The following is a 13,702-nucleotide window of genomic DNA, read 5'->3' as shown; positions in this document are numbered from 1 at the left end:
TTTTCACTGCTGCCATTGTCTGCTGTTCTGTGCTATTCTTTTCTGTCCTGTCATGCGTTCTGTCAAGTTGACTTGTCCACCTTTTTTTTTTTGTGGCCTTTGTCCCAAAAGAGTATACGGCACAATGCGTATAGTTAAATGTTTGCTCATGCCCCCACAACACACACACACACACACACGCAACCATATATTGTCCTTAGGCATGTGTGTGGTTGCTGGGTTGGCTAACAAGTTAATTTTCCATATTTTCTTTGGCAAAACTTTGCACGAACTCTACATCAAAGTCATTATGTGGTCTTCTTTGTGATGGTGTGGCTTACTTGGTTTGTCCCTGGTCCCTGATTAGTTAAACAAGGTCTGTGAATGACTGTCACCCATTGGCGAAGGTTAGCGTATAAGTTAATAAACATTACTCTTTCTGTTAATTAAATTTCTAACATATACAAAGAGATAAAAAATCAAAAATACACAGAATACCATTTTATTGAATTTTAATTTATACTCATTTATTTTGAGGCCATTTTTTGTTGATTATTACAATATAAGAATGACAATTACTTTGAAATAAAATTTCAGGGTTTATTAATTACATACTTTTTTACAGTTAGCTGCAGTTAAACGGAGCAGATAACATTTACAATATCCAGAACTATATATAATTATCAATACGAAAGATATTTTAATCTAATTTATCCTATATAGCTTATATTATTATTATTAATATATGAACCTTAAAAAGCTTTAATATTCTGCACCATTTGAAGGACCGCAGTTCTTTTAACAAAGTGTTCAATTTGATGTGGCCCAAATACATTTTAAACTGTAACAAAATACCTTCAATCTGTCTACGACCAAATATTAACTCGTTGTTTATTTTGCATCAAAGTGTCGACGCTTATTGATATGAACTCGCAATCATGATATGCGACCACCCATTAAAACCACCCCTTAGCAAATTATTTTGAGCCCTGCCCTGCTCTGCCCTGAAATGTCTGGCGATAATCTTTTTGCAAGCGCTTGCTCAAATAACCAGAGATTTTCACGCAAGAACAAACGCCTTAAATGCAGCCAATCTCATATGTCAATAGCAGTAGTCAGTCGATAGATAGCTGAGGGGTAAGCGAGTTGGGTGTAGAGTTGGAGGCGGGTGTGCCAAGGGTTAAAACATGTGCGAACCTGTCACTTTCAAAAAATTATCGCCCGAATTACGAGTCCAAAAAGGTCAAAAGGCGTCTCCGACTTCAGCAGACGAACCATTTAAAGACAAATTAATGTGTATTTAAGCTGCTCCAAAGACTAATTGCCCAAAGGCGCTGGCCAACAGCTCCACAAATACACAGATAAACACACAAGCACCCAAACACACACATACACACACACACACACACACTGAACTCTCTTCGGGAAACACTAAAAATCTCACGCCTTTGTTGATTAATTAATCAAAGTAAATAGCTGCAGCGAGTAAGCGACGTCATTAGCGTAATCTAAACGGCCTATTGATAAGCTTTTTTCCGCACCTAATGGCTACATTTATTTCCAAAAAGTAATGCAACCAGACCCACACCGATGACGACAACAACGTGCAGCTGAAGTTGGCTTTGGGCAGCACCGTTTCCCCTGGGCTTGGGAAATAGTTCATCCCAGACAGCATAGTAATCATCGAAAGCGGGTGGACCCAACTTGGCAACTTCATCGTTGTAGAGCATCTGTATCTGCTGAGCGTTGCAGGGTGGCCAGTGTTGATCAGCGTCCAACATGGGTGTTCTAAAGACAAATCTTTCTTAGTTAACGAGCCAACTGGATAAGTTTTAAACATTTGTCTTACCCCGTCTCGGCAAAGTGGGTAATCCAATCGGTCAAGCGTTGCATCATGAACAGATCTTTGTGATTCTGGGCAAATTGGGTGCCATACCACAAGCTGGGCATTACGTACTGCCAGTCATCGGCATGACCCACCCCCCTGGGCACATTCTCTTCTGTCAGCGGCACCGAGACACTCCTTTTGCCTATATAGTCCATGCGTGTGTAATAGACATTGGTGTACATGCGTGCCAGATCCACCAAACGATAGACACCGTGGCCAATAATGCCGTCCGAGAAGATTTTCCCGAATTGCTCAATATTTGTGGCATTCAGCTCATTGGTATTCTCACCCAGATAGAAGCTCTTGATGCGCCTGCTCTTCTGCACATCGTAGTCGAAGAGAAATAATTCGGGCGCATAATCATCAAAGTTTGTTATAATATCGTGCAACAGCAGATCCTTCGAAAGGTGCTCTGCCAATTGTGGAAAATATAATAGAATAAGAAGAAAGTTTAACGTTATCAAATTAGAGTACACATTAAAATACATAAATTATACATCAACACTACTCACCTTGTGTAGTAAAATCCAGTTCGTTGGTGGTAAAGCTGACCAGCAGCGGTACTCGATTAAAAAGACCCTTATCAATCAACACACTGGGATGTTGGGTCAAGAATATGCCATCGATCTCATAGTTCCACTTCATGTTGACGAACTTATACTGCTCCCAAGTGGCGCAAACTTCCACGATGCGCTGCCAGGTGACGTTCCGCAGGCACTCGGTCATATCATATTTATCGTACAGAGGACAACCCACCTGTCGGGCCAAGAGTTGTGACCAGAACTCATTGTGGATGCTAAAGTGATTCGTGGCCGAGCCGCTCATGAGTATGGCTCGATGGAATAAACTAGCAGACAATGGTGAAACTAAATGGAGGCTGACGGCCATGGCGCCAGCACTCAAGCCCAGAAGAGTGACCTCATCGGGATTACCACCAAATTTGCTGATGTGGAAATGGACCCACTCCAGTGCCATTACCTGATCCAGATACGCATTGTTGCTGCCACCCAGAAAGCCCAAGGCGCCCAGTCGATAATTGAAGGTGACGAGAACCACATCGTGTTCCAGCAGGTACTGAGGACCCGCCTCATACAAACTGTGCCCGCTGCCCAGCACATTGGCCCCACCGTGTATATAAACTATTACAGGCAGGCTGCCAGTTAGATTCTTGCTGTACACATTCAGTTTGAGGCAATCCTCGCTCATGAACAAAGTTACTCCGGTTTGTGGACAAATCAGTGAATCGGAGGTGGCCTTAAGTGTCTCAGGGGCCCAGGCACGAACGGGTTTCGGTGCTTGGAAACGCAATTCACCCACCGGTGGCTCAGCGTAGGGAACACCACGAAATGCGTTGATCGTCAGTCCGCTAAAGCTTTTCATTGTGCTGCCCTGAATGGAACCCAGGCTGGTGCTCACCAGCGTTTCGCTATCGCTTGGGATTTCTTCAAGGCTGCAACTTGGTAGCACCACCAGGAGCAGCACCACCACCACTACCAGCTGTCGTAGTAGGCAATTCATTTTTCGTTCTATCACACAATGTGAGAATTTTTCGATCGACTTTGTTATTTTTGCAATGAATTCGTTCGTCTCTCCTTCTGCACCCGCATGGAATGTCTTTCAGCACGACCACGAGACACCAACTGGAGTCCACTGTAAGTGGCAAATAATGCTGAACTCACACGGTTCGTTTACTTTGCCAAAGTATCAGTTGATAAGCTTTTTAATGGCCTTTGATTGGCGTTAATATGATTAGAAATATTTTGGACTGTTTACATACATAAAAAAAAATACATTTTAAGATTACAAAAAAAATTCACAGTAGGCTGGACCTGATTTGAAAATTTTGTAAAACTAAAAGTTTTGTGTAAAGTATTATAAATAAAAAATATTCGTATTCATATAAATAAAAGCAAAAGCAACTCGTTTTGCATTTTTAAGCAACATATTATAATTATTCGAAACGATTATGGACTTGGCTTATGTATCTGAATATTACAAGAAGTTGTCTTCCGGCTACAAATAATAATGGCCAACTCCGACCGATTGTTCCTATGGCTATTATATAAGATATTAGTCCGATTATAATTCCTTTAAAAAATTTAGAAGCTTCGTATTACGCACAAAACAAGCTTTACTTTCTTGTTGAAGATGTTAGACTTTCGAACTCCCCGCAATTGTTTTGGCTGATATGCTCTAGACTTGATGCTGACCTTGGGAAGCGAAATTCATTTGCAAGTAAATCCATTTCAATTGAAACTTATTGCTTCATTGAAGTGTTGGATTGAATTTCGCAGCCGTTAGAGAGACAGAGCCCTTCCACTGCGGCACCACCGTTGAACCACTGATCCTACGCCCGCAGATTTTTTTTTTTTAGAATTTCGTAGGTTTTTCTCATGCGTTTGGCAGCAGGCACCAGGCAACGGCAACAGCAGCAGCAACAACAACAGTAACTCGCTGAGATTTAAATTGATTTCCTTATTAATGCACATCCCTCTTGTAATATTCAATTAAAACTACCCACGACAGTCGACAGTCGTTGTCGCGTCTATAGCTTCCCATTGATTGATATAAGCCGAGTGGTAATTACTCGGAGCCCTGACACTTTTCGGCCCTGGCTGCACTCCGATTTGCCTGGGCAGAAGTGAAAATTATGGTGGCGCTGCTGTGTGAAAAGCTGACAATGACCTTTGTTAAATAAATTAAATTAATTATTGCTGCTGCAATTGCAACATACATTGAGAGCATGATCGGAAATGAAGTAACAAAGCTATTATGGTCGTGCTGAAGTAATAAACAAATAATCTAAAATAGAAGTTCCCAAAATATAAAGAAAAGTCCAAGTAATCATATTTGTGTACTATTTAAAAAAAAAATACGTATCATTTCCGTTGTGTTTTTTTGTATAGAATCAAAACAATAGGAAAATATGTTTAAGCTCACCAAATATCTTAAATCTTATTTTTCATAGAGTTCTTCCACATTTTCAAAAAATATGGGGACACCCTAAAAATCATAATTCTAATGCCAACAAATATAGCCTAATCTTATTGATCACTCTTCGATAAAACACTGAGTGAGATTGTGTTGAAGCTAATCTAAACTAAACTTTAATAATTAATCGTCACCACTTCGCTTTTTTATTTATGCTATATTTAATTTTTTGTTTTACGTTATCATAAATGTATCCGGTAGGAAATGTATGATTGTATATATTCCCAAAGCATAAACAGAACAAGCTAATTTCATTATAATGTAAAAGTAAAAGTTGTTCGGACTGCATACAGGATATCTATCTTGTGTCATATTGGTACTGATCTTCATTTCTTTATTATATAATATGTGGTTTATATTAAAACTAAAAAAAAAACGTTGAGCGACATTTGTTCACACATCGCCGAGTAGCAACATTTTAATCAAGAAAATTGAAATACTAATTTCTGTTACCCAAACTCTAAAAACAGGAAAATTGCGACAATCTGCTGCTGTGCGAGAGGAGCTTAGCGCAATATTCCAGGCACTTGAGTGCCCATTTGCGCACCGCATCGCCGCAGGAGCAGCCGGAGCAGCCGGAGCGGCCAACCAATGTGCACCACCGTGCACCGTCTTGCCGAAGTAAGTGCTCCAGTTGTTGCAAATGTATGAGTGGCCTCTTGACAGACATCGTCATCATCGTCATCATAGTCGCGTCGCTGCTCAAGCTCAAACTGTGCCACTTTTGAGTGGCTATGTGTATTGTTTGTGGCAGAGCCGCAACATGCTGAAGCTTCCTGTGGCTTTATGACGCCGCACCACAAAACGCTTTTTACAGACATGCAAAAAATTCTCACGCATCGTTTGCAGATGTTGCATGAATTGAATGAAAGTGGAATCTTCAAAGGGGTTTCGCGAGTGGAATTCTTTTATTGAGGGTGGAAATGATAACCAAAAAAAAAGGCATATTTAGATGTGATTAGTTTAGTTGCCTACATAATTCAAAAGGTCAAGATCAACTGAGGATCACAGAATGTGAATCCAGACTTCTCTTTTCAATGACTTTCGCCCAAACTCATGTGACCTTTCATAATCGCTGTGATCTTTGAGCTATTTAGCACATGCCACGCCCTTGGTGGCCCTGAAGATCGATTTCATTTATGTCAGATTTGGCAATCTTGTGCAGCAGCTGCTCCTTGGCTGCACTACAGAATGCATGCAAATTTTGAGATATATTTGAATAAGTCTTGTATTCTGGTATTTAAATGACATTTATGTACATGTTGCAAAGGAAACAGTCGCAACTCTCAAGTGACCAACATGCTGGCCCCGGAACAATGCAAGAGGACCGGGCCACGCCCTGTGAACGCCTCGAGCGCAATTTGGGAAACAATGCTCGAGAAATGGAAAAACGCCGAGCAACAATTGCCGAGCGATAAACCACTTGAGTAATCAATCAAACCGATATGCAGACCAGGCGAGACGTCGCGACCTCTTGTAATGAATATATTTAAAGATGAGAATTATCGCAATGGTATCGTATCGTGTTGAGAATGGAGGTTCAAGGCTGTAAGCATTTTGCATAAATGATAGGGAAACAATAGACCAACAATAATATCTTAAGGCACTCGATGCCCTTCCACATGTATTGCGATAATTTGAACACAAAAGTGCGGAGCTCAACACAGCATATTGCTTCTAATCTATACATTAATACATATTTCTTGTAATCAATACGCAAAATTACCGAGAGCCAGAGTGAGAGAGCAAGAGCGTTAGGGAGTTCCTTCTGTTCTTCTTCTTTGAAGAACAGGATCCTTGGCTCAAGTGAGCAAACGCACAAAATGTGAAACAAATAACAAAAGCAAGCACGAGCACTCGAACCGCATTTCTCGGAGGGGTTTTCAAAATGCGGTCCAACCATTGTGATATTGTAATGAGCGTGACGTCTTATTTGTTATGGCAGCCAAGGATAAGAGCCAAGATGAAACTGCGAAAGGGTCGCCGAATCTCGAGCGGAGCTGAGCTGAGCTTCCCCTTTGGCCAGACGTTGGCAAGAGTTTCACACCATTGCGCACACATTGTTGTCTAAATAGGACCTAATTTTTACTTTCTTGTCGGTTCTGTGCTCAAGTGTTCCAATCAAAAGCTTTCCGCAAAGATTGCCACACCACTTGGCTGCCCAGAGATGGTCGGTTGTCCCTTCTACTCTCGAGTAACTCCATTACTAATTATAGAAAATAATAAGCTCAAAGATTTTGAAGTTATTTATATAGTAAATATTGTATTAATATTACGAGCTTTGAATCTATGACTATATTCAAAGATCAATTTTAATTCAATTATAATACATCTAATTTAAATTAATATATTATTTTCATTATTAAAGCTGACATTCTTTTGGGCGGAACGGGAACATTGACATTTGCTATAATTGTTGTTGAAAGGTATTGGAATCGAATGAGTGGAAATTAATTTTTTTAATTAAGAAAAACAGCTTTAAATTTATTAATTATGTAATCAAATAGCAATATGTCTATTAAATAAAAATGTTTAAAAATTGCTGAGTGTGTTAATCTGGCATTAAATTGAGAACACGTCAATAGAATTACATTAGTTGCTGCTGATAAATTTGATAATTAAAAAAAAAAATTTAATTAAAAAAATGTAGCTTAATTGTAATCAGTTTATAGTGTTGCTCATATTTTGAACTTTATTTTACGATAACCACATATCTCATCTCCAGCTATAAACAATATTTCAATCATTTAGAAAAAGCTTCACTCCAGTCTCCTACCCATTTTTATATACCATACAAATTTCAATTTGGGCAACTTAACACATAACTTTATGGCCTAGCATGCCAATAAAGTGGCCAGTTTCAAATTTACAACTCCAATTGCCAAGTTATACAATAGGAATTAATGTGCCCAGGGCTTAACCCTCAATTGGTAGCCCTGCCGCCTCCAGCTAAAAAAAAAAAAAAAAGAAAAGAAGAAAACAACAACAAACACAAAAAAGGGCTATGCGAACGGTCTGAACCCTAAAACAAAACTTTCCATCAATAAATGCTGAAGTCTACTCGTATTTTTGCCACTTAATTGAGATTAATTGAAGTTATGTGGCCGATCTGAATAAACAGCTTTTCAGCCATTTTGTTTATGGATGAGTTTTATGTGCACAACACTCGACGCGAACTGCGAACAGACGAGAAAAATATTATTAATAATTACAAAAAAGGGCACCCCAAAAATAGTCATAGAACCGAACCGAAAAACCCCCGTCCGCAACTCGGAAATTTTATTAAATTAAATTGAGTGCGGCGGAGTTCTGTGCAGCGCCGAATGCAATGGCAACAAATTCAGGCGGAAGCCGAAATGTATCTGTAAGATACATCGTACAAGCATGCAAATCAAATGTTTGTTGCGCCGAGGTTAATGCACTCGGACACACATTGGGAGTATGTGCGGCTCTCTTATGCCTTAATTGGTCTATTGGGCTGATGCACGTCCATCTGGATGGGCTGTTAATAGTTTCTGTTTGCTTTTTAAGTCACAACTAGCAATTTAAGTTAATTGACATTCAAATGCAGTTGAATCAACTGACACATTAGAGCAGTGAGACCATTAAAACATTCATCGTTGAATCATATTCAACTTGTGTATCAACATAGGTTGCCCACAGCAGCCATTTATCATCGACAGTGTCCTTTTTTATTATTATTATTATTATTATCTTTTTTTTGATTTGTCAACTTTAAAATTCGCGGCCATCATTTATAAATTGCGTGATCGAAAACGCTTGAGTAAATCCATTTAATTGCCGTCTGGCAGATCCTTTCTTGTGTTCCTGTATTTTTTTGTATTTTGAACTGATGCCCGTGTAATGTGCCGGGCGGCACCCCGTTCATTCCGGACGTGTTCGCACTCGTGTAAACATGCGTTTGTCATTAGACACACCGGAAATATTGGCATGGATTCGACACGCGGCACACGAGTTGCAGTCTTAACTTGCCACTTTATGTGGCATTTGATTTTTTAAATTTTGCGAAATTCTTTTTCCAATTCAACTTCCGTTTTTTATTTAACTGTGAAGTCCTGCCTAACTTTTGTCCGCTTGCGCTTGAGTAAACAGTGAGAGGGACTGCAAATACTCGCCAACTCGGGGAGGGGTTGTTTTCCTTCGTCGAGGGGCGCGCGTGTGTCCTTTGTGTGTGCATCTTTGTTGTGCTTAAGTGTCCTCGCCATGCCGAATTCTCCAATCCTCGAATCTCTCTGTTTTATTTGTAAAGTACCTGAAACTTTACAGTTTTAGTTTTTTTTGGGTTTCCTAGTGAGTTTACTAATTAGATTTTATTGCGTGGCGCGAATCGCTTTGTCGCCGGCGGCAAGTGTGAATAATTCCTTTTTTTATGGTGAGAACTGTCCTCAGGCCTAACACTTATAATTTTTTTTATTTTTATTTTTAGATGAGCATAGACATGGTCGAAATCATTGATTCGTAAAATGTGAGCTGGTCGAGAAATGTGATTTCAAACGTGGAATATATTTGAAGAATACTTCCGATAAGGCTGCTTAATTATCGGCGAAATTTGGTTGGTATGTAAGAGAAATATGTGTGATTCTTGCATTGGTAGAAATCATATGAATATATATAAATATGTGTCTCGATATGACAATAGAGGCATTTAGAATATCTGGCGGAAATATCTGATACTCATATAAATATGAATGATTAAATATGACCACATCAAAGTGATAATAAATTTAAAATACTTATATGAGATTGCCTAGGCTATTCACATTAGCATTTCTCCATAATATAATTATTATTATTCCAAATAAGCTTTTAAAATCTAACAAACAATATATAAAAAGTACATCAGAAATGCTATCTCAATTGTCTTGGCAAAATTATTAATATAAGCCTGCAATGAAATCATGTTTAAATCAAGATTAGACATTTATACGAACAAAAAACTCAACTCAATTCAAATTCAAATTACAAAAGAGGTAAAAAACAATAAACAATTTATGAAAAATATATTTTATCGGTTGTTGGTTGTTCTGTAATTTAGAAGGAGCACAGATACTTAACTGCTTAGTACTTTCAATTAACTTAGTCGTCAGCCTGGAAGCCAGCAGCAGCTTCTGTTATTGCCACGCGCTCTCCCTCTCGCTCTCTCCCAGTCCCAGTCTCACTCTCTCCATCTCTGTCTCTCATTGGCTGAAGGGTCAAACGGTGAGTGCAACGCATTATGAATGCGGGTAGCTAACTGCTTTTGGCGATAGCAGCCTTCAAATTGTGGGAGAAATTTGTATAATACTCAATACAAACAACGCAACGCACAGCACACAGTACACAGTATGTAATTCAATGCCATAATTTCAACAAAAACCAAAACAAAATAATATGGACGAGAAATCGTGTGTATGAATTAAATGGCAAAAACAAATTAGACAAAGATGCGCGTGGGAAATTATGAAAATGCATATTTAACAAATACCAAATACCAATTCACACGTAATCCCACATATTGAATTCGTTGTTCGCACTGGACAATGGTTAGCACGTAAGCCCATTAGACCCGAAGACCACAACAACACCTGACCAACGATTGCCTCCGACATGGGATTAGTCAGCCAAGCTACTTAGCAGCCACTTGTCCGAGCGATCAGTCCACAAAACACACATTTCCATTTGCTGTTTGTCGAAACATTTCAATTCTCACTCTGGGCTCGAGCGGGTCTGGCTGGCTATCGTTGGGCAGCGATCTCGATCTGTTGTCCCCGCACCGCAGGACACTCGCGGCGCTCGCTCGTCCAAGCCGAGGACTCACGCAGAGTGTGAAAGGTATTATCAGTTTGACTCGATCTGGCATGTGTGTGTGTGTGTGTGTGTGTGTGTTAGTTTTATATAGTTATATAGTTGTTGCCGTTTATGTTTTGCTGCTTTTCATTTATCAGTTTTGTGGAAATGCCCGATGAACAATGAGAAATTATGAGACTTGCTTTAAATCATTTATATACCCATTGGCCATAAGCCAGTGAGGCCCAAGCAATCAGTCGCCTCAACTGCGAGGGTTGCTTTAACTTGCTCATTGGCCTTATCTGGCTGCACGGATCTTTGGGCTATTTGGATTTTCATGTTGTCGCCGTTTGCCAAATGAATGATTTCCTATATGCGGTTTTAATTGCGGCCAACAGTCGCTGATCATGCAGACCTATACATATATTTATATATATATATATATGGTGGAAAGTAAAGTTAATTAACTGCGAATTGTTATTCGGCTGTTTGTTAGATGCTGCCTGCTCGATAAGCCAAGGCAAACAACTTTCTATTGAGGCAGCGAACACGAAACGGACGAGGGTAAAATATACCTAATATAAATAAATGATCATGTAATCACACAGTTACCCCAAAAGTCAATAGGTTGTGCTCAAAATATCTATAATGTTAAGTTATTTACTGGTAAGATTAAACTTGACAATCTTATATTATGTAAAAACTAAGAGATATGAAAAAATATATAATCCTGTAAAGGCAGAGCTATATGCATAAGATCCATCTATTTAACATCAAGTATTATTGATAGACATATAGCATAATTATTCTTAAAGTTTAATTTATACAATTATTATTTTAAATTGTTATTCCAATATTAGATTTAATGCGTGTTTATATATGTAATGTATTTCATTATATTTTATAATATAAATAAGAGTATTATACCCACTATCAGAATATATGTATTTATAGATATACATATATAAAGTGAAGAAAGTCAGCAGCACAAAATATATTTTTCTGTTGAAAACTATGGAAAAGAAATGAAATATTTATACTTTTCTATATGATAATGCCAAACAACTGGTTTCCAACTTTCGCATACGGAGTTGCCTTTCTTCACCTAAACCCGGATCCCTTCACTATCACAAAACCGCAGTCAATCCGTTTTAGGGCGTTACTTCCCACGAGGAGCGGAGAAATTGTCGAATTTACGATGACATTTATGCGTATTTTTTGGTTAAAATTTAATGGGTCCGTCACGGCGAAACTGTGAATTGGAAAAAGAGTTTCCGCCACCCCGGGGAGAATGTCAAATAAATTTGAGTGGAGTTGAGTTGAGTGAAATGTCGCAATCAGAAATGTTGGCATTTTTCGAATCGCAATTGAAATCGAACACTTAATTTGAGGCATCATTAAAGTGCCACACCCACTTGAAAGCCGCTGCAATTGTTGTTGCCAGGTAGATCGGCCAATGATGATCTGTTTGTCGATCTGGGTCTTTCACATACATACATTATATGCAACGGCATGACTTTGCTTAGCGAGTCAACGCCCCAGAGGCGCACCCCTCGCCACTCTGTAATCCTTTAAGGTCCTAAGTCCGTATCGCGTGCTAGGCGCTCAATCTCCGAAGAGAACAAACGTCCCAGGCAAGGAGCCGGGCACCGCGGGTTGCTCATTCAGTTGTTTGTGACGTGTCATAATTGCACGATTTTTTCTTATTCTTCTGCTTGTCGGGGAAGTGTGAAAATTATGGGGTTTACCCGGAGTCGCGACACAACCCTTCAGCAGTCAGCGTTGCCAGTCTTAATGATTATGTTTGTTTGCTTTATCTTTGGCTTAAGATCGCCGAAATTTGTTTGCTAACTTTATGGCATATGTCTGAGTTATGGCATTTGCCTTGGGTTTCCATAGAACATGCACACACATATCCTTCTGGCTTTTTTGGGGGTTGTTTTACTCCTCCTGCTTCTTATTATGTTTTTTTTTTTTTTTTGCGTGCTAAATTGTGTCTTATGATTTTCTTACTGATAACGTCAGAGTTTTTTTTCGCAAATGTTTAAAACTTATCACTGAGCAGATCGTGAGAAGTAATTCCGTTGGATTTTTGAGTATTTGGGCAAGACCATCTCGACTTATTAGCCAACAAGATTAAATAACGGCCATATTAATTCGAATTTAATAAATAATTGGAAAGCCAAGAAAAATAAAATTGCCTGCGGTGTTCCCTGAAGAAAATATTTATTTACTTAATTATTTATTTGAAAGCCATATTCGTTATTATTAAATTAATTATTATACAAGCTGTAAGCAATACACACTTATTTATTATACCAAGGAGAGAGTCCACTTTTTCTTTCCTTATCAAATAAATATATTGTTGCACAAATTACATTTTTTGTTTTTAATTGTGAGAATTCTGTGTTGCATTTAGCCAAATTGAATTAAAAGGCGTTTCTGTCACTTGAGTTGATTTTTTGATTTTATATTGAATTAAAAATCTGCTTTATTATCTCGTCTAATTGATATTACCTTAGTTGTAATATTTATTATATCCACCACATTCCCCTTAACTGTATTTACATTCACATTAAAAGCCGCTTTGGTTGCCAACTTCAATACAAAACTAAACCGCAATCGCACAGCTGCTCGGCTTGTGCTCCTGCTCCAGGATCTGTTAATGTTCCTGCTTATATTGCTGCTCCTTCTGCTGTTCCAGGTGCCTGGTAATTCACAATTGTTGTTACTTTTTTTTGTTGCCTTTTTTGCCCAGACTTAATTAGCTTTGACGACTGCCTGCCATAATAAAATTACCCACCGATGTTGCCCCAAACTCGGCCCGACGCGTGCCAATTCCAATGTGTGGAGGCAGTGGAGGCAGCGGAGGGTTGGCAGAAACAGTCCACGCGCAGGTGTGCCAATGCGTGAGAGGAGCACAACACCAGCGCTGCAACGGAGAATCGATTGCTCCAGCGCCAGCTGCTACCAGCTACTGGCTGTCCAATCAAACCCGGGCAGAGCCAGCCGTATGACGACGAGTGACACGCACACATATGTCTGAGTGGGATTCCA

General features: G+C 39.1%; 1 protein-coding gene across 1 annotated transcript; it reads right to left on the bottom strand.

Moving 5' to 3' along the window:
* Positions 1–1,503: 1,503 nt before the first annotated feature.
* LOC6561670 (juvenile hormone esterase) lies at positions 1,504–3,578 on the bottom strand. The gene is made up of 3 exons (XM_001988202.3): positions 2,380–3,578; positions 1,829–2,279; positions 1,504–1,767 (listed from the first exon to the last, which is right to left on the bottom strand). The coding sequence occupies exons 1-3, from the start codon at positions 3,383–3,385 to the stop codon at positions 1,521–1,523; spliced, it is 1,704 nt and encodes a 567-aa protein (XP_001988238.1). The 5' UTR covers positions 3,386–3,578; the 3' UTR covers positions 1,504–1,520.
* Between the last annotated feature and the right edge of the window lie 10,124 nt (positions 3,579–13,702).

This window comes from Drosophila grimshawi, unplaced genomic scaffold, assembly GCF_018153295.1.
Source record: "Drosophila grimshawi isolate 15287-2541.00 unplaced genomic scaffold, ASM1815329v1 contig_1377, whole genome shotgun sequence".
Classification (NCBI taxonomy): Eukaryota; Metazoa; Arthropoda; class Insecta; order Diptera; family Drosophilidae; genus Drosophila; species Drosophila grimshawi.
The sequence above is the reverse complement of the archived record's forward strand: the minus strand, read 5'-3'. Positions and strand labels throughout refer to the sequence as shown.